The 22,461-nt window shown below is 40.3% G+C and overlaps 1 protein-coding gene across 3 annotated transcripts in view; it reads right to left on the reverse strand.

The window, feature by feature from the left end:
• LOC149259929 (uncharacterized) overlaps positions 1–20,106 on the reverse strand; it is a 61,069-nt gene extending 40,963 nt beyond the window's left edge. The window contains exon 1 of one of the 3 annotated variants that reach the window (XM_089419380.1): positions 18,976–20,100. In XM_089419380.1, coding sequence (XP_089275506.1) covers positions 18,976–19,647 — 672 coding nt within the window. In that variant the 5' untranslated portion in view covers positions 19,648–20,100. Of the gene's footprint in view, positions 1–18,975 lie in introns of all 3 variants that reach the window. The other 2 variants (XM_089419389.1, XM_089419393.1) reach the window with 2 other exon arrangements.
• Between the last annotated feature and the right edge of the window lie 2,355 nt (positions 20,107–22,461).

The raw sequence follows: 22,461 nt of genomic DNA on the forward strand, positions 1-22,461 counted from the left end.
ATGTCCACAACTTATTCCCAAAGATGAAGTTCTCCAATCGTGTGCTACCATATTGAGGCAATCTTTGAAGGTTGAAGAAATTTCTCAAGCATATGGTGCCCAAATTCAATCTCAACTCTAACGGCCTCAAACTACATATCGACCTACAATGAATTCTTCAAAACACTAAATAACATCAACTAATTGTTTTAGAACATCGGTGCCTTGAAGACAAAGTCGAGAAGGGCAACCAACAAAGAGCAATTTAACTAAGAATAAGTTGAGCATTATAATCTGATATTTGAACCACATGACATCACTAATCATAGTTTTAGAACTTGAACTTGTTCAACTTGAAACCGGTCAAATAGACCGAATTTATGTGATCAAGTCAACTCAACTTAACCATTCAAGTTCATTTTGGAACCAACTGAGTCACCTATGATTAAATAATTGCTTGAGCTTGGTTCCCAAATTGCTTAATTGTTACAATTACAACGAAAATGCAATAACTAATTCATCTTTTAGGTATGTGCATCATGACAATTACCTTTATCTTGATCTATCCTCTATTTGGATCATTGGGTTTACCTTCAACTTTATTTCTCACTTAGTTGATATCAATGCATTTGGCAATTTACTTAAATTGTTGGAATTTCTTGTAGCACATTCCCCTTCACATATTGAATTTCTAGAGCCCACATGTTTGTGCTCGTTGTAAACCTCATGCCATAGCACAGACTTGCACCATACCTTTTATGTTAAGGGTGAAAAATACTACCTACAGCTATCTACGTCCACCTTAAGCCAAATATAACAATACATAGTATAGCCATACATTGTGCAAGTTTTGTGCATTCACATACACCTATAGCTAGCCATATAATAATATAAAAATGTGTCTCTCTTCCTGAATGGTAACGAATGTTTGTTATTTTATCATTGTTGGGTTAAACAAATTTAACACACAAATGTGTATTGTTGGTTGGTTTGGGATCTTAAAAATAATTTCTTCATTAAAATTCAACTACAATATGAATTTTTTTGAAAATGGAGTCATTAAATCAAATCAACCCAGATCGATTTGAGTACTAGTCAAAACACAAATTCATAGTTGGCCAAGTCGAAGTCTGAGTCTGAGTTTTAAAACCATGCACCAGATGCATGACTAATACTCATCCACACATTCTTTCATCTTGTGCTTTGAAAAGTTTCCACTAAACAAGAAAAAAGTGTAATAAGGATTTGACCTTTCGAAAGCTAACAAAATCACTAATGTCGATGACCAATTTTAAATCTCCTAAGCTAGACAAATCCCAAAGAGAACTTTTAAAAACCACATGCAATTGAGATGGGCCTAACTTGCTCAAGGTTTACAAAGAGGTTATACAAAAGAAATCCCAAAGAGAACTTTTAAAAACCACATGCAATTGAGTTGGGCCTAACTTGCTCAAGGTTTACAAAGAGGTTATACAAAAGAAATTTCACATACCTTTTATTAAGGTACCTCTCATAAAATTCATCACAAAGTAAGGAACCCAAAAGTTATTATGAACCACCAACCAATTACTCTCTCCATCCAAGGTCTTGACCTTGCAACTTTCCTACCTCCTACCTCAAATCAACAAGGTGAAGCAAATTGTTTTCATTCACAAGTAATTTAGCCTTCATAATGTAGTAGATATCTTCATCAAGTTCGACCTTGAGAAAGCATGGGACAGCATCGAACAACTATTCATTTTGACCATGCTACAAACTCTAGGCTTTGTTCAATTTTTTATCTAGTTGATGGAAACTCTTTTCTTGATTTCTTCAATGTGACTATCTCTTGATAAACTAAATCTAAGGTTTGGATGTTTAAGTTGATCAGGCAAGATTGCCCCTTGACACTAAATCCATGTATTTGTTGGCCACAAAGGCCCTTGCCTAACTCCATTATGATTTTATGCAAGAGTCGACTAAGGGTACTCCCCTTCATCGACCTAATGTATATCAAATGCTTACTAGGCATTTTGTTGACCATCCTTTGCTTACTACATTGGAAGACAAAGAGCTAGGGGATAACACTATGGATTGTATGCAAATTCTCAATGAGGCCTTGTGTTCAAAGCTTAAAATGGCCAAAACACAATGCTACACATTGGCATAGGATGTCACCCGTAATCAACTAGAGTTTCAAGGGTTGGCTTAGATTCAATAAGGGCATGTGCTTAAATTCTAGGGATTCCCTTGGCCTTTCAAACCTCACCAGAAACCTTTTACGAGGCAATGTTACAGCAAGTAACTAAGAAAGTGAACATGTTGATTTTGTGGTTTTGTCCTTAGCAACAACATTCCATATTTGTTCTAAGGCTATATCTTCTACTCGTGTAATATACATCGTGTCGGGTTTCATCAACGATTGGACAAGCTCCTCCAAGACTTTCTATAGGTTGGCCTTAATTTAAAAAAGGGCTTCCATTGAGTTAATTAGTGGGTTCATTGCAATCTAATGGAATGGCATGGCTTGGGGACTATTAGGTCATTCCATTAACCCTAAGCCTTTCGTACAAAAAGGATGATCAAGTTGTAGAGGATCAAGAGAATTAGAAAGTGTCGCTACACAATTGCATTATGAGATGCCTCCCATTGGGAAAAAGTGTTGGAAAAATCTCAATTTCGAAACTTTGTTGTTGATTCCAACCTAAGTTCAAATCCAAGGTACACTTACGGCTTAGAGTATTTCGAAGGCCTAGGAAGATATCAAGCATCACCTTTGTTGGAAGGGTGATGCTTTCTTCTCATAAGTTTGTCCTTCAAGAGTCAATGCATTTAGTGGCACACATACTACACGAAGGTAAAACTTTGGCAAAGCCTTTCGAGTTCTTGGCCAAAAAACTATCTTGAATCCACCTAGTTCTCTTAAATGGTTGCACTCACAATGATCAGTCTAACTAATAGGTGGAATGACCTTTTTCGCTAAAATATGAGACTACAACTTTGTCGAAAACAGTAGCGAGAAAGATCCTTCTTTGACTTGTGCCTTAGTCAAAGAAACTAGAAGTAGGTTTTCCTTAGCATGCACAAGTTCCTATAAGTTAGGTACCAATTCCTATAAGTTAGGAGCTAATTCCTAAAAATTAGGACATGTTCCTAAAATTTAGGGCAAATTCCTAAAAGTTAGGACATGTGCATGAAACAGTTTGACTAGTGCATAGTTAGAGGCTTAGTTATTTGTCTCCTAATGCGACTTTATATGGGAAAGGACAAGCTAAGAGAGCCTTAACTTTTAAATTAAGGCAAGACGAGTTACAACAATTTGATAGCCTTTGAAGAGTCTTTATTAACTCTTCAACCAACAATTTGATTTCCTAAAATAGAGACTTGCCAGATTTAGCCTATTGGAAAATCTTAAAAGGAGGATCAAGGCACTTTGTTATTGATTGTCTTGTGAGCATGAGTTGGTGAGACAAGGCAGTAGAGAACACAAATTTGTGTTTGTGTGTGTGATCTTGTGAGAGGATTAGCATACCAAGAGAGGCTTGTGCACAGATCTATAGGAGAATTTCCTTGGGATTTGCACGCAAGGAAATAGGGCAATAGGGATCATAGTCTTGCAAGTGTTTCAGCTTAGTACAAGCAATGAAAACCAAATTGGTTTCTATTGAAACAAGATTGTGTCTGTAAGAGATCTATTGCTCATTCTTCTATCAATAAAATTGCCAATCAAGCAGAAGGTTTTCACAGTTAGGTTTCGAAGAAAAATTGTATTTTTTATATTGTGTGACTGTGTTATTTATGATCTTATTTTGTTGCAAAATTAGTAGGGATATTTTGTGTCTTTATGAAAAGAAATTATATTTCAGATTGCTCATATAAGCAGTTGCAAAGTTTCGTGGAATTTCTACAAACTTCAAGCAAAATAATAATTTGTTATTGTTTAAAATGCATTTTTGAATGTATAAATGGATTGAGCATTCTAAACCCATGGGGTACACGAACTTTGCAGAACAAACGACTTAAACTTATGATTCTTGACAATATTTGTCGGATTTCAAGCAAAATTGATATGTAAAAACGCTTGAAAAAGGGCCATTACTGCTGTTAGTTAGACAGTTAGACTACATTGCTCACAGTTGTTAATTGTGGGTGGTGTTGTACAGAAAATTTCAACACCCCAAGTTTAACAACTTATTAAGCAAGTCCATAACTTAAACATTGATGACCCTTTCCTCAATTTGTTTGTGTTTAGCCTAGTGTCTTGTTGGAGAGGCTACAAGTGAAATTTCTCGAAATTCTTCATGAATTATAAATTTTGTTAATAGGTACAATGGCTCATCTCTAAGCCAATCTAAGATGCCAATATTAGAAGGTTTTTGAACTTGTATCTATTTAATCTACCTTGTTTTTTTGGATCCTCTCAATTTGGAAATTCTTTATTGAGACTAAGAAGGTTGTTTTTCTCTATCCCTACTTTTGCGTGGTATTTTCCTAAAGTATCTAGGAGTATCACAACTCAAGTGCCCTTTCCACCACAGAGATGAAACTGTCAAACACTCGTCCAAGTTTTTCCATGTTCCCAACTCACCCTAGGAGTGGGCCTCAAATTTATGTGGTTAGCTTCTCCATGTGTCTATAACTTAGGAGTCCATTCTCCTGGTCAATAAACCACCAAAACCAATAGGGTTCCAATCAATTTTCAAACTTCTTAGAATAGTGTTACTGCATGGATTAGAAACCTTAGCAAGGTCCACTCAAGGTGTAAAATAGTAAGAACACAAGAGATTCACCCACTATCACCTCAATGCACTCTCCTCTCACTTTAGGCCAACTCCTAGAATGTCATTGGGGGTATCCCAATCTACACACACTTCACTATCCTCTTAGAAGACAATGCCTATAAACTCTCAATATGATGAAGGTTAGAAGTTAAAAATGTAATAAATGTTAAATTTGATATATAATATTACACTGTGGGAAAAACAAACCAATAAGCAAAGCTCACTCAAAATAGCCAATAAAAGATTACCTTCAAAGCTTGAGAGTGAGAAGAAGGCACAAAAATTCAAGTTAGATGATTTACCCTTGATTACCACTTGAGTTGGGACCTTAATGGGACAAGCTTGTTGTTTTCCTACACTTCCACATCCACAAAATTGTCTTTGAAACAACCGAAAAGTGTAGAAATACACTAGAATCACAGATCCTTGGGTGTTTGAGCTAAGGGACTGAAATGTGATGCTCAACACCTCTCCGCTTTTTGCTCCTTTGAAAAAGGTGACTTATTGTCCGCAAAATGCCTAAAGACTAAGTCAAATAAAAAAAATTGTTTTTACATTGTTTACAACCCTCAATTAGAAGAGGCTTCCACTAGATGAGGCTTAAATTACGTGAAGGAGCAGTCCATTTGGTCAGAGTGTGCAACGTTCCCTTAGATTTTGTTATGAATATTTTAAGAATGCTTGGAAGGCCAAATAACCCCTTTATCTCGCTTGACATTCCCCATCTTTGAACTTGAAGACCTCCAAAAGCTAGTAGAAGGTGGAGACCATCCTTGATTTGGTCCACCTTCTTGTTTCAAGTGTGCTATAAGCCTTGATCTTGCTTGTTGTGAGTTGCCTCTAGTCTAAATCAATATCCTTTGCTTGCCTTGACCCTTTTCTTGCCCAAATTAGGTACTGTGTTGCTCCCTTGGACCCTCACAACTACCTCAAGTAAAATTGGCCCCCTTGTAAGATGACCACATCCTTGAAAAGGTACTTTTAGGACGGCATTTTGAGTGCCTCAACTTAAAGATGACTTGGCTTCACTTAGAGATTATAACGGACCTTCTCTCTACCTTGAAGGATGTGGGACTTTGCCTTGGGGAGCATTGATGCATCACGAATTGTAACACTACCATGAAGAATGATTGCCATGGTCAAAGAGGTGCACATACATAAGAAGATGGTCTATGTGGGGAACCAATAAGTGCATTGAGATAATGGGAAAATGGGCTTTAGACAATAAGTGTTTCTTTAGATCATGTGTCGCAATAAGTCCAACTTTGGGATGCCCACATACCAACCCAAGACATAAGAATGCTCATCAAGGCAAGGAGTTACCACCAACCACGAGGTAATTAGCGGAGCCACAAAACCAAGTAGCATGAAGATGAAGCTAAAGATTGGCCATGATTGTCTTGTTAGCACTCAAACTAGCAAGGGTCCTAGGGATCCTATAGAGAAACTAATAGATCAAGGGGCAACAATGGAGCGATAGCCCACGATCACCTCAGCTAAGGCTCCCTACTCTTTCTGACCTTTCGCTAATGGGAGGAGACACAGTATAAGAAGAATCACTAGATGAATAGATCAATAAGAGGATAAGGAGTGATTCCTAAGGCCTATTCACAAGAGAGGCTCAATTAGATATCTTGCTTGCTTAAAAACCAAGGTGTTGGGATCTCTAAGAAGCATAGTTTTAAAACTCTGACTCGGCCGAGGATTGACTCCGACTCCGACTCCGAAACGGTAATGACTCGGCCGGCTCGATTTCAATGACTCGGTCATTGTAAAAAATACATTAAATATTTATTTTTTTATAAAAAAAACATAATTTTGAATATTTTAAACATAATTTTAAAGATTTTCATTCATGTTTCGAAACACACAACATTATAATATAGATGGAAGACAACATATGATCAAAGTAGGCTCATGAACCAATCCATTATATCAAAATGGTACCCAATGGCAATACATAGTCAACTGTCATACACGATTAAAGACTCAAAACAAAATACACATAACCAAGGAGGCTAGAAATGGCCTCTACAACAAAAGTAAACTATGATGGTGACCAGACTCCAGTACTAGTACTACTGGCTAGTAGTTACTGCCAGAGGAGCCAAGATCATGTCGATCAATCTCTGGATCATCATCATTAGAGTCAGACAGGGGGCCCCATGGCTCCTCATCATCATCATCATCTCCAGCTGCAACTGTAGAAGTGGTACCACTAGCAGGTTGTGCAACTGCAGCAGATGCAAGCTGAGATAGAGTAGATATCCGATTGCGCTTCTGTCGTGGCTGAGCAGAGGAAGCACCTACAACTGGAGTCCTTGCTGGCTGTGAGACTGAGGCTGGTGGATTGGGATCTGCGTTCAACTGAACCAGAACAGCATGTTCAAGTTCAATTGATGTCTCGATATCTAAATCTAAATCAAGATCCTCATCAAGATCAAACTCTACTGGACAACTCTCCACTACCCAATCTGATGTTGGATCAATGTCTTCCAACACAATGGGATCTGAATCAAGTCTTTTGTTCAGCAAATGGTTTCGTCTGAGCCGGAGGTTGTATTGGACATAAACTAGATCATTTAACCGTTTTTGATCCAAACGGTTTCTCTTCTTGGTGTGAATCCTCTCAAAGACAGACCAATTGCGCTCACACCCAGATGCACTGCAAGTTTGACTCAAAATGCGAATTGCAAACCTTTGCAATTCAGGACAATGGCCACCAAAGGCCTCCCACCATTGTGTTGCAAAAAACATAGGAGTGTAATGAGTTAGCTCAACAAAATTACAAATTATATCTAACTTTCAAATTATAAATGATTTAACAAACTCTAAAAAAAAAGTAAAACTATTAAGAATTTGAAAATTGAAATTTTTGTTTACCTGGCTCATCTGCTTCTCTTGCAATCTTTGCTAGGTTCTTCCCAAAGGTACCTGATGCATTGCTGAAGATATTGGCCTGTCGGTGTATCTCCAGCTGATCAGACTCCAATGGGATCATGCGATCAATGCAATCAATCAGTCCATCTCTGACCTCCCCCCTCAAAGCTCCTGACTCCTTAGCTTTATAATGATATCGTGGGTTCAAAAAATACTCAACTGCATGTATAGGGCGATGGAGTTGATTGTTCCATCTTTCATCAATGATTGCCCAAATGGGCCCATACTTTGCCACTCTATCCTTGTATACCGTCTTTATTTGCTCCTTTGCTTGATCCATAGCCTCATAAATGAAGCCCATAGCCAACCTTTCCCCATCCACCAACCGCAACACCTTAACTAGTGGCTCAGCAAGCTTCACTATCTCTGCTGCCTTTCTCCAAAAAGTTTCTTCATAGACTTTCCTTTTCAATTCTTTGCCTTTCGGTTTCTTAGACCAATTGCTTTCATTCCATTCATCAGTAGAAAACATCTTTTGCAAGTTTCTATGTTGGGAAAGCATAGATTGCAATGTCAAAAAATGTGTAGCAAATCTAGTGATGGCGGGCCTAATAATATCCTTGCCCCCAGTGTGTTTCCTCATGAGGCTCAAAATCAATGTATGATTGTAGATAAATTTTGTTATGCTTTTGGCATGATCTATAGTGTTTTTGACCCACTCTATTTTTCCAATATTCTCAAGCATGAGGTCTATGCAATGTGCAGCACATGGGGTCCAAGAGATGGTCTTGTGTTTTTCCTCTAACAGTTTACCAGCAAGAACATAGTTAGAGGCATTATCTATGATGACTTGAACAACATTAGCCACCTCCACCTCCTCAACAACCTAATCCAATAGTTGTAACAACAATTGCCCATCTTTTACCTTATCAGATGCATCAACTGATTTTAAAAACATGGTTCCCCGTGGGCAGAAGACAAGAAAGTTTATGATGGTACAGTTTCTTTGATCAGTCCATCCATCTGACATGATGGTACATCCTGTTCTTGCCCATGAGTCCTTGAACTCTTTCAAATACTCATTAATGGATTCAATTTTTTTCTGCAAACGATACCCCCTTAGCTCATGCATAGTAGGGCCTTTGAAGCCTTTTCCAGCAGCATGTATGGCATCAAACATATGCTCATAATATGGTGAACGAGCGGCATTAAAGGGGATATCAGCATCATACCACCATCTAGCTATGTACTCACAAGCAGTCTCCCTCAATTCTTTCTTCCAGTGGTCATTTAAAGTGGGCCGCATTTGATTTTTACTAACTTCAGGACCATGTGCATCTGATGGAGAGGAGGGAGTGAAATAACTTTTGATAGTCACATCACCCTTTATCATTCTACCCTTTCCCTTATCTTGAACAGAACCAAAAGAGGGAGGAACATATCGGAAAGGGTTGGATGTATCAGTTTGAGGGATAGAGGAAGAACCCTCAAAATCATAATGGGGGTTGGTAGCCATCATTTTTTGTATCTCCCTCTTCCTGCCAATTTCAACCTGTATGTCTTTTTGCCTAGCCTTATCTTCTTTAAATTTCTCAAAGCTGGCCTCTAGTCCCTGCCAAGTCTTGTTTCAGCCTATTAATGCCCCCAGGACCTTCCTTAATTTTCCTATGGCAAAATTCGCATTGCATTTGACTATCAACCATTTCAACATATGCCCAAGCAGGATTTCTTGCTCTAGGTGCCATTTTTTTACTAGGAAATGAAAGCAAACAATCTGAAAATGACTAAAAAAAAAAAAAACATTGATTCAATGTTCATTTCTTTGACAAAAAACACTATCTAAGCTTTCTAAATATGCACCTAAAATTTACTAAGCAAAAACAGATTTATAGAGGGGAAAAAATACCTCCAAGCACAAACTGCATCCTCAAGCTTGCTCCAAGAATCAGCTCTTCAATGCTACTCCAAATGGCTCCCCAAGAAGCTCCTCACTCCAGCTACAATGCTCCTCCAAGACTCCTCACTGCTGCTCCAAAAACAAGCTCAAGAACTGCTCACTAACTCTCAAATAAGGCTCTCACTCAAATGCACAAGATTGTTGTGAGAGAATGAGAGCACTTGAGTGTGTTAAATAGGGTTTGGGAGGGGGAAATGGACCCCAAATGACATTTAACTTATTCACACAACAACTTGGAGTCCAAACCAATCAGCAAACACCAAAAAATTCATAAAAAAATTGCTAAATCGCTGTTTTTTTTGGGTTACAGGCCGTTGTGTATGACTCGGCCGAGTCAATACGGAAACGGTCGAGTTGGCCGAGTCATGGCTGACTCGGGCAAATGAGCTGTTTCATAGGCCGAGTCACTCCGGAGGGCATCAAATCGGTTCAACTCAGCCGTTTCGGTATCGAAACGACCGTTTTTAAAAACTATGGTCACTGCCCAACAGGATACACGGCAGCATAGAGACGGCACTTGGTAGTTAGGGCAGTAGATTACCAATTTATCGCAGGACACCTCTACAAGATGGACTTAGATCAAATACTGAGGTGTTGTGTCTTTCAACATGAAAGGAATGATGTCTTATGGGAGTGCCACGCAAGGGTCGTAGGAGGTCATGTAGGAGGTAAGGCCATCGCAAGAAAGATACTCCATGCAGGACTATGGTGGCCAACTATCCATAAAGATTCTAAAGAATTTGCCAGGACATGTGACGTTTGTCAAAGGGTCGAGAAGCCTTCACAACGCGATGAGCTGCCTCTACATCCGTTCACACAGTGCAAATCTTTGATAAATGGGCGGTAGACTTCATTGGACCCATTTCTCCACTGGTGAGGCATTCGCGAGCAAGATACATCATAACAGCAACATAATACCTCACAAGGTGGGCAGAAGCAGCACCCGTAAAGGACTGCACAGCAGAAACAACAACAAGATTCATATTTGAGAACATCATTTCACGGTTCAGATGCCCGAGGAGCCTCACAAGCGACCAAGGGACACATTTCCTGAACGAGACCATTGAGTCTCTGTTGAAGACCTTCATGGTTCAACATAACAAGAGCAGCCCGTACCACCCACAAGCCAACGGTGCAGTAGAAGCATTTAACAAGATACTGGAGAAAGGGCTAACGAAAGTCGTATCTGCCAATAGGGACAACTGGGATGAAAGAATACCCGCGACTCTATGGGCATATAGGACGACAGTAAAAAGACTCCATAAGCAAACTCCATTTCAACTTGTATATGGAAGGGAAGCGGTGGTACCAACAGAATTTATACTACCTAGCATGTTCATTTCAGAGGCAACGGGAATGACAAACAACATTGCCTTACGAGACAGACTAAACCAGCTGATGGAACTTGACGAAACCCAATTTTTAGCAGAGTTCCATCAATCAGTGGAGCAACGAAGGCAAAAAGCTTGGCACGATAGGCATATCAAGAGGAAGTTGTTTGAAGTCGGGGAACAGGTACTCCTTTACGACAGCAAGTTCCAGAAGTTCCCAAGGAAACTGCAGATGCACTGGTTGGGTCTGTTTATAGTCATGGAAATCAGAGATTCGGGCGCAGTAAAGATCGCACAATTGGATGGAGTCTTACTACATGGATGGGTGAATGGCACACGCCTGAAGCCCTTCCGCAACCAAAAAAAAAGAGGTAGCGGAATAATAAGGTTGCAACAAAGTCTTCGCATACAGCAACCCATTTGTGGTCGGGGGGAAGTAGCATCAGTGGACACACATGTAGTCCCAGTCAACAGAGTCAGTGGGGGGTAGCGTCAATGGATACACATGTAGTCCCAGTCAGTAGAGTCAGTGGCCACACACGTAATCCTAATCAGCAGAGTACACGTAGGCATGCACTTTTTCCAACATTTATGACCACACAAATACCCATCCTGTTCGTCGTACCAGTAGTCATTTCCAAATTAAGTAACTAAATAGGCAACTGTCAAAGTAGGAGCTGCAATATCTTTTCCCATTAAGCATAAAGTTAGTTAATAAATAAACCCATCATAGCAAAATAAATACGCCATGCAGCCCACTCTGTACTTTCCAGTCCACATCATGGTTGTCACATCCAAGTCGGCCGACGACGACAAGGTATAGCTAAAACGCATGGGAAAATTGACAGAGTAATTAGTTATTAAGGCCTCGTCAGTCAGGGAACGTCGTGTCAAGGCTGGCTACTTAAGTCGCAAAATAATGAAGGGAATTCCAGAATTCCAATTGCAGACAACAGAAGAGTTACAAGTTCGCTCTGAAGAACAGGTGCAGAGACAAAGAAGCAGGAAACCTTGAGTGCAGATAGTTTATCACAAGAGAAAGGAGATGGCAAAAGGACTAGTATCAGTCCCACAAGACACCTTGGATGCACGAATTGAAACGGTTGATAATCTGTATGGCAAGTATGACAAGGTGAATTTGATAGACAACGACTTCACATACTGTTTCTAGTTCCCAACAATGAAAAGAGAAGTTTATGCAGAGGAATTCCAAAAGGAGGATGGCACCAAGACCTCCAGGGTCAGGGAAGACTTTAAGGGAATACAGAGATCGACAATACTCCATTTGAGGAGTCTACTTGTGTTCAGCACTCAATTTGTCGCGATGCAATGTACCAAGCTGTTAGTGAGCAAGATGCATGGAGGATCACTATGGCTGGATAAGGAGTACCCCATCTATGTGGAGGACATCAGTCAGCTCACAGGACTGGCCAAGGGTGGAATGCAGTTAACACAGCATTCCAGACAGGGACTAAGTAGGGCAAGAAGCAGAATGAAGACAATATTTATGCCAGATATGGGACTGAGCGAGCAGGAGAGGAGCGAAGCTAGATATGATTAACAAGGATGATATTAGGTTTGATAGGAGGAGAGGTGCTCAACTGGCCAGCCTTCATTCTCAATGAGTTATTTGAAGTATGTGAAGACGTTTACAGAAGGGGTGTTGGGTTCATGTTCGAATATCTTTTGATGTCGCTAGCGATGTGGAAATGGAGGCCACCGAGGAGAGGGAAATGGCACCCATCATCGAAGGCCAACCAATTGCACTCCGGTATGATCCATGGAAGGCATCAGGAGACCCCAACACGAAAGAGATCAAAGAAATAGCCTTCAAAGACTGGTACGAGCAGATGTTGGCCACCATAAGGTCAACAAAGAGGATACCCAAGGCTCTGTTGGACGAATTCTCAGAAGAACTCTGGTTTGGTGCCTCCCACACGCATACTTACCTGAGACCAAGGTGTGTCCACCTAGACACGTTTAAGATGAGACCGCAAAGGTTTGTCCTAACAACGGAAGTGCTACACAGAGAAGTGGGATCATGGCCGAGAGTGGCATGTGAGATAACAAAAGGCAACACAAGTAACTCTTTGGAGCGTTGACTCTGCAAGGGCAAGGGGAAGATGGGGCGGAGAGTAGTAGGAAGCGGCCAGCCGAGGAGGAAATCCAGCCAATGGTGCTCCAGATGGAGGAAAAGATGTTCGAACTCAGACAGACAATTGCTAGCTTCGAGTCAAGTGAGAGCAATTACCCTACCCAATTTCAGGGCTCCACCATGTTTTCTCCTATCGTAACGACATTGTTGGCCATGAAGCTCCCAACAAGAGTAGCTCAAGCTCCCTCCCAGCCACGGTCCCCAAGCCCAAGAAAAAGCGAGTCGTCCACACCCCGACTGTCAAAAAATCGAAAGTTATTCACCAACTTCAATCGTTGACCTTACTGTGGAGGTCGAGCAATCAATCCCCGCAACCACCGTAATTAAAGAGATCCCCACCACCACCTCCACTACATTACATCAATCGCAGGAGTCATTCCCGCACATTGCCTCAACCTCCGCGACCTTATCCGAGACCCTTCAGCCTGGCCAACGAAGGACAACTGCGGAAGCAGAAGTTCAGTCAGTCGAGTGGACAGAGGGCACCACTCCTACCACTGAGACGCAACCAACAAAACTTACATCACCAATGCTTGGGTTGGACCCACCAAAAGGGGGAAAACTAGATGCCAATCTGCAGGAGGAAAGGGTTGAGCCGTACTTGCCACCTTTCCCTATAAGGCTCACAGTCCGCCCGAACCCCAGCATCATTCCACCCACTCCACAGTTCACCCCACCGTCATAGCAAGCCCATTTGCCCGCCTCCCATTCCGACAAATCCATCGCCAACAGCCTACCCCTACAACAATAGTTCCCAGAACCTAGCACAATGCAAGCCGATACGCTCCAACACTGGTCATCAGCACAATTGTTTTCATTTATCCAGCAGGCAGCACACAGGGTCGAAAGGATCCATGAGGACTTGGCCAAGGAACATGAACAACAAACAAAGCAGTTGCAGGCGGTGACAAAAGAGCGTGATCACCTGCAGCAAGCAAACGCGAGATTGCAAGCCCAGGTTGACCAAGTCACACAACGGTTCAGATCACTATGGTCAACCATCATCGAGGCCGATACCGAAGCACCGACAGACATGGCTACCTGCACGCTAGTCAGCTGCTACGACCACATCCAGGCGGCATACTCGCGCCTGGCAACTACCAATGCCGAGATGAAAAGGAAATTGGAAACAGTGAGATCTGCACTACCGGATCCAATGGCAATTTACGCGAGGACGGTCGAGGGAAAGATCATGGAACTAGAAGCAAAGAAACAAGCTTTAGTTGATGCCCTCGTCAACGGATATGCCCTGATGAACAAGGTCCATGACTGGTCTAGCAGTCTGGCATTGAAGAACCACTTGGTTTACCCACTCAGAGAGCAAATACAGACCCTGTTTGCCAGCACGAAAGACTGTACAGACCTCGCCCAGCTGCAACAAATCAACGATCAAATTGACACCCTTCAGGCTCAAGTTGATAGTATTGAGGAGTCATCCACGAAGACGAAAAAGATAATCAGGGACCTGCAGCCACCAATTCAGATGCAGGTGTTGCTTCTGAACGAGGTGTGTGACTCCAGTGAGCAGCAATGGAACGACCTGCAAAGCCAGCAGCCAACCAAACTAACGTCGCACTCGGCCAAAGTGTTTACTCAGTCCATCGATGCAATACTCAGACAGTGGGACAGCTATTCAAAATTATATAATGTTCAGGCAGCGGACCATAACCTCTGTCCCAGAGTTGGAGCCTTCGTTTGGAACGAGGGAACCTCAAGAGCGAGAAGGTGCAACAGAAACAGATGCCACTCCGCAAGCAATGATCAAGGCAGAAGAAGTACTAGTACAGCAGACAGCAGAACTAGCACAGGTAATAGCGCAGCCACCACCCACAGGACCAACAAGACCGATAGAGGTTGAAATGACTTGACTCGGGGACGAGTCAAGGAATTGTGGTCGGGGCCTGTTGGGGCCTTCATTTAATTTTGAAAAGGTTTTGACCAATTTTGGTTGACCAAAGGACGAGAAGGAAACAAGTGGCAACAACGGTTGGTTGGCGGAACAAGCAGTTGCGCAAGAGTTGCGGCAAGGTGGCAGCGGAAGGCAAAGGCAACAGGGACGAGAAGGTACAGAAGCAGCTAAGGGGAAGAACAATCGAGCAGGAACTGGAAGTCTAGGTAACAAAGAAGGATATAAAAGGAAAAGACCAGAAAAGAAGGGGGGTTGGATTTAGCAAATTTAAGGAGAGGAGCCGCAAAGCTATGAGAGCAAGTGAAAGGATCCCCAGTTGCGACAGACAGAGGGAAGGTTGCAGGAGCCTGGAAGACTTGGTCCTTGAAGTTGAACCAAACCTGTGGAACTGAGTCGAGTATTTCCTGTAGTTGTTTGCGGCAAAAGCCAGAGTCATATTGTAATGTTTGTTGTTAAGATTAATATAATAACAACTAAGATCGGTTGTGACTTGTGATGTATCTGAGCCCTGTGTATGATAAATCTTAAAATTTTTGAATGTCTTTCAATTGCATGTAATCGGTAGTTCTTAGGTTATCACGAGTATGTTGTTATCTCTGTGTTATATGTAATGTTTTCGTACATGTGATCGAATGCAACTCGATTAATACTTTCTTGACTCCATGTTGAACCCTTCTCCCTTTTGGTCACGGCACGACCCGGGTGAGACTCCTTGCCCCTTGGGGTAAGGTGAAAATGTCGGTGTTGTCCTAGACTACAATGGACTATTGTTGGCCTTTTATGCCCGAACCCAAGGTCTTCCCCCTAATGACTCTTTTGAGCCAACAATTCTAGTCATGACAACTATGTTGTTTGATGCTTTCCTTATCTACTTTCTGTATCGTGCATATGACAACTGAAACACTTGAATTTACTCAAGTCCTTATTTCCTAACTCTTAACATTAGCTCCTCCCTATTTTTTTGTACCCTTGCTAAGTCTTTTACTTTTATCCTTATTTGTTGAACCAAACACGAGTAGGTTCTCATCACAACCCTTCTTGATAGTTTGACGCCATCCAAGTCTCCTCCTAGATATAGTCATCTCATAGCCTTACAAAGTTAGAATGGTCCTCACAGGCACAAATACCTTTAACAATTAGTTAACTAAGAATCTATTCAATCCCATGTTCAGAAGCTCGACATTCGCAATTGCATTCCCAACTATTATACATTGATCACAAATTTGAATCACCTTCATAAGGTATTTAGTGACTGAATCTAATCCAATCATCTCTATGGATCTAAGTTTGCTTATCATTACTGTCTTCCTATTTATGTTCTCACTCTAGTAGAGGCTAACTAGAGCATCAAACATTTCCTTTGTTGTCTTCTTCTCAGATAAGTGAGAAATCAAGTGGTCCTCAACTACATCCTTTGTCATCCACTTGGCCTTCACTTCCTTCTTCTTGTGAGCTATCAACCACTACATATCTATAAGCGAAAACAGAACATCCTTGACAATATCCAAGGATCATTCTCTTCCAATAAGAGTGTATCCCAAACTTTCCAAAACAAGAAATTTGAGGCACCATCTAATCCATCGTTGAATCTGAAGCTCATTGACACCATCTATGACATCTAATACACAAACTCTTATATCTGAAAATTAGTCCTAAAGAACAAAAAAAAAATATTGAAACTCTCCAAGTATTAGTCATTCTCCAACAATTACTTTACTAATGCAAACCCTTAAGAATCTCAATTAAAGAAATAATTATTATACCTAACCCTTGTTGATTGTTGTCCTAACATTCACCCATTAACTAACTCAAAACATAAATTATTTAATGCAAAAAAAAGAACATTGCACCAAACACACAATAGTTGAAAAATGAACAATGAAAGCAATAAAACAAAACACATGCATACTAGTGTTTAAAAAATCAACATAGGCAAAAAATCGGCGAGGGTCCAAAAAACATCTTCTTAGCAACATCAATGAAATGATTGACAAACGACGACAAACATTAAAAAATACAAAATATATTCATTTTCCAAAATCAGGAAATATCAGCAAAAAGCAAGAAATTTTGGGGGAAAATCGAGAAGATTGTTGAAGAAAAAAATTGCAAGGGCCAAAAAAAATCATGATTTTTCAACACATCACCAAAAAACCAGCAATTTTACCAACAATGTTATATACATAGGAATTTCTCCATCAACTCATTTTCGATTCCTTTGATCAAAGCTTACAAGGCGACCTTTGCAGCCTACTTTTATCAACATCCAATCAATCAAATCACCTCAAACAAAACTGTTCAACTTGTGTAAGAAAAGGACAAGCTACAACAATACATCCTACCCTTTCCTGTCCATTATGAACAACATATCATTCTTCCTCTCCTCTCAAGATTGAAGCATGCTCCAACAAAGGTGTATGGCATGTGCATAAAGAAAGGACACCTACTATAGTGGTATGGTCTATAAGGCTTTATTGGTATCTCGCTAGTCTCTTTAGCAAATTTGCTCCTTTTCTTCCCGATGCACTTTTCCTTCTTCCAACTCTGTTGCTCTCTTCCCATGTGGTCGACCTCTCCTATCTTGTCCTTTTCATGCTTTGAGAGAAAAACTAATTTTCTCAACCCTAGCCACTACCTATCTCAATGAGATGGACAGCTAAGATAAGTCATAATCTAAGTCACTAATGTTCTAATGTTGTAGAACATTTCATTTTGATCCCTAGACTAAGTCAACTTCAAAGAATTAGACTTTCACCATTTCCAAGTGAAATTACAAAATGAAATTAGTGACTCCACGGTGGCCACTAACTAACTGTTTCGAACCACATCCTGCACATTCACACTGAAACCTGTGCAAGAAGTTCATGCTCGAGCTACATTTCTCAACAGTTGTGCACAGTTCTGATATGCTGCTTGTCAGGAGCCGTGGATCCCATCAGAAGTTATATTTGACTAAAGATAGACCTGTTTGGACTGTGGATCCTGCATTTTACTATTTAGGCCTTATGCTGGCTAGCACAGTCTTTCAGAAATGTAAAATAATGCAGTTTATTGTGCTTTGAGCCACCAACATTTGTAAATATAATATAAGTGTTCATGTTCCCTTTCTGAGCATGGGTGACAGTCATTATAAAAGACTACAGTTTGTCTTTGTAAGCTTTCAGCACTGCTTATATCTGTCCTGTGTTTACCACATTTCCAAGGTTTTTCTTATGTGATTAGAGTGTTATTCAGTTTACTGCCATCTGTCCTTACACACTTCTGAGTGATTTACTTTCTTACACACTCTCATTTCCTGCAATTATGTCCCTCTATCGATTAGGGCAGTTAGTACAGGAAACTTGAATAAGCTTCTTTAAGTGTGTGCCAAGCACTAACTACCTATCAAGAGGCATGCACCTCCACACACTTTTTATAGTGGTGTAAAAAGCCAACCCAACTTAATGGCTATGACAGTTTCCCCTGCTCAACAACCGTCCTTGCAAGGGCACGCTGACCTGCACGGGACAACCCTGGAACTTCTTCACGGATTCAAATCCTGGTGGAGACAACAGTGGCTCCCCGCTTTCACCAACCTAGCTCACCTCTGATGATAACAGAGTTAGTATAGATCTGTTACTTTAGTATATTGTCATTTATGTAGTAAAAATTGAGCGAACCCATAACCATCGCGGAGTCTGCCATATGTTGACATATTGGCTACTAATTTATCAAGAAAAAGGGTTGATTACGAATCCTAACTATATTGATGCGCAAGATCAATTTGTTTCCCAACTAGAACGATTCTCTAGATCTATATATTGTCATTATTTTTCAGAAAAGAAGAAACAGTTTGATTATATCAGTCGTACAATTTCAATGTTCTGCGAACAGATGAAATGTTCTATGTAAACTGACCAAAAGATAGGTTGGGTTTTCGTGTTTTTAAACCAATAATATCATGTTTTCTGACCCAGAGATGCACTGGATCTTTATGTTGGAAATCAAGTGCAGAGCAGCGTTACCTTAGACAAAGGACCGGCGACGGACCGTTCCTCCAACAGATCTTCCAGACCGGTGATTTCCATGAGCAAATCATTGGTGGGTTTGCGATCGTCTACGCCATTCGAAATAATAGCAAGCGCATTTGGCAATGACGTCTCGCCTCTAATACCTACATCCGAATCATCTTTCAGTAAACGTTCTGCACTTTCCCCATCCAAACCCGCATTCAGCCTACCGTTAGCTTCATCACTTGAATGAGCTGTAGGCGCATTTGCAAATCCCGTGTCTCCACCGGCTGGAACACCATTACCCCCCTGCAAACCCTCTGACTTTTCCTGCGCAGAATTGTGAGCAACATCTTCAAGGACATCGTTTTTGCTCTCCACACATGTCCGTTTTCTGTTATTATCCCTGGGAATCGAACTCGTTCCCTTGGCCCTCTTCTCTTTTATCTTCCTGGATTTCGAATGAGAACAGCCATTCTCAGTCAAAGCTAGCCGGTTGTTTCCGTCATTTGGGGGATTCCTGCTCTGCGAACCACGCGTGACCATCGGTATAGCGGCATTCTCTTTATCCTCGATACCACCACGCCTTCGAGCTCTTTTAGTTGAGCCGTGGGGATTTTCATGGCATGGAGTGGTGATTTCGACTGCGGCAGGGGTAGAGGTTTGTCTGCTTCTTTGATATCCCATGCTTTGATAACATTATTAGAATTTGAACATCAGATCTGGTGAATAAAACTGAGAAGAAGAACCGTAAAGGATGTGGGTATTTCTGAGAATGTAAAATCGCTGGTGGGCAGGTGGTGAATTGAATCACAGATATTGGATTGGGCGATGAATGTTGCGACTTGAGAGCAGCACAGAGCATCCAAAATTTTGAATATTCTGGAATAAGTTCATTAAATAATGAATCGAAGTACACATCTACTGGATTGGGCGGCAAAACATCGCAGTTTGAATTTTTGTGATAGGCGGGCAGCGGGGGCTAGGACACATGACCGTTCTCAAACCTCAAAGCCCAAACCCTGGCCACTATTGCCCTTAGATGGCCCTCACAGCGCCGTCCTCGAATTCAAAATAACACAGTTTCGCTTAGAACTATCAATGACCATGGGGAGGAGATGGTCCTTATTTATAGATAAATAGCTATATAGATATAGAAACATTAATCAAAATAGATGGACTAAATTTTTAAATGGAGATTGTTGAAATAAAGTGATGTTAATGTGGAGGTTGAAGTAACAAGCTTTGGGGCGGAAACTCTATTTTATTGACCTCTCTATGAGAAGGAGAAAATAATAGTACAGGGACGGTGAAAACGCTCATATTGTGTATCTGCGTAGTGTTAACGTCACTTGGTTGGGGTTTGTGTTGGTAATGTTGGTATTAATGTCAAAATGATCATGTTATTAATCTGATTGTGTTGATTGATTATTTGAAATTAAGGTTGATTATTAGATGTTGTTGTTGTTAGCTAAACTATTATTGTGGATTGTTAGAATGTTATTGTTGATTGTTACACTATTTCAAAGTGCAAAGGTTGATAAGTGATGTGAAGTGCAGAGGCTTATCATTGTTGAATGTGAGTGGTTAACTATGCTATTGGTTATCTTGATGTATGGCTTACAATTAAAATGGCACATGAGATTTTGAGACATAAGTTGGAAAATGGACGCTTTTATTAAACAAAATCACTTGCACATCATTGTAGTATATTACAAGTCATGAAACTCATGAATCTTCATGTTGTTGGTGCTAAATATATTACAGAAGAATCCTCAAAGGCATTGACATGTGGTTCATGTGGTTGATACAAATCTGAAATATAACTAAAAATGTAGCTAATGCAAATCTGAAATGTTTTCAAGCTCTGTCTTTTGCAATCATTGTTGTTGATCTATATTATTTCAACTCTTCTTTATATGAAAAAAGTTCTTTAGCTGAAATTCAGATTTGGAAATGAAGAGGCACAATGTGAATAGCCTTATAAGACCAAGAGACATCTCCTCCTTTTGATTTCTACATAGAATACAAATAGTCAATAAGCTATACTTATAAAAAATGTTTTGTTGAATGAGAATTAAGTTTTTTGTGAGTTGAGAAGCTTGTATGAGAGTATTCATGAGTAGCATTATGGTGAGGAGAAAAAAGAGAAAAAGTAGCAGAAGAGGAAGAAAATTGAAGAAGAGAAGCAACATACATGAGGGCAGAAATTAATATCAGGTAACTAGTAAACTTGATTTTGTGTTGTGATTGGAAGATTGCAATCTCCTTTCAAGTTGTAGCTTCATTAAAAACAAGTTGTAGCATGTTGAGACGGGAGCCTCCTGTGGGTTGTAGCCTGCTAAAAATTTGTGGGAGTTGGAGCTTCCTTGAGTTAACAACCCCCTATAGGTCGCAGCCTACAAAAATTTAATAAGGGAGTAGGAGCTTGCCTTCACATCACTTTGGGCAAAAAAGTTGTGGTTTTCTCCCTTTATGGGTTTCCACTTATATCGGGTGTCTTCATGTGTTGCTTGTTGAATGTCCCACTTGTGTGAATTATCTTGAATTTTGAATACTCATACACACACATGTCTCTCTCTGATAACTGCAAAATAAACAATTAACAACTGAACATATGCATATGTCATTAGCTGCATAAGAAGATATCTGAAAAGGAAATTAAATTGAGTTAAATCATTGAACCTTACACTTACCAATTCAACCCCCCTAGTAATTGCCAAGCATTTATCAATTTGTATCAAAGCGGGTTCCTTCAACATCAGTTTAACAACTAGAAGGAGGTCCTAAATCATTAGAATGGCTAGTCGGGAAGGATGATCAACAAATAAAACCCCTTTGTTTACTGGCACAAATTATGCCTTTTGGATAGTGAGAATGAAGACATATTTAATGTCTCTTATAGTAGAAGTCTAGGATGTTGTAGTGGTAGGGTATGAAGAACCAAAGGAAATGAGTAGTGACAAAGATGAAAACTGGAATTTATAGCCAATGCAAAAGCTATGAATGCACTTCTTATTGGATTAAGTGAATCAAAATTTATTAAGGTGATGCATTGCAAAACATCTAAAGAAATATGGGATAAATTACAAAATATTCATGAAGGAGATACCAAAGTTAAGATGGCCAAGTTACAAGTATATAGAATGTAGTTTGAGACGTTAAAAATGAACAAAGATGGAGATATTGCTAAGTTTTTTCTAAAAGTATATGAAGTTGTTAATATCATGATGGATTTAGGAGAAACAACCAAAGAAAGTGTAATGGTCCAAAAAACATTGAGGTCATTACCTTCAAAGTTTAACCCTAATGTTTCAGCGATAGAAGAGACAACCAATTTCGAGGCTCTAAATAGGCATCAACTACATGGGTCTTTGATAGCATATGAGATGAGGATTTCAAAAGGAAAGTTGGCTACCAAAGATGTAGCTTTTAAAGCATACAGACCTATAAAAGACAAAGTGTTAAAATTGGCAACTAGGACCAAACTCCACCTTGGAC

Source organism: Pinus tabuliformis, chromosome 6 (assembly GCF_031772625.1).
Source record: "Pinus tabuliformis cultivar Carrire ecotype Pingquan chromosome 6, CPIR1, whole genome shotgun sequence".
Lineage (NCBI taxonomy): Eukaryota > Viridiplantae > Streptophyta > Pinopsida > Pinales > Pinaceae > Pinus > Pinus tabuliformis.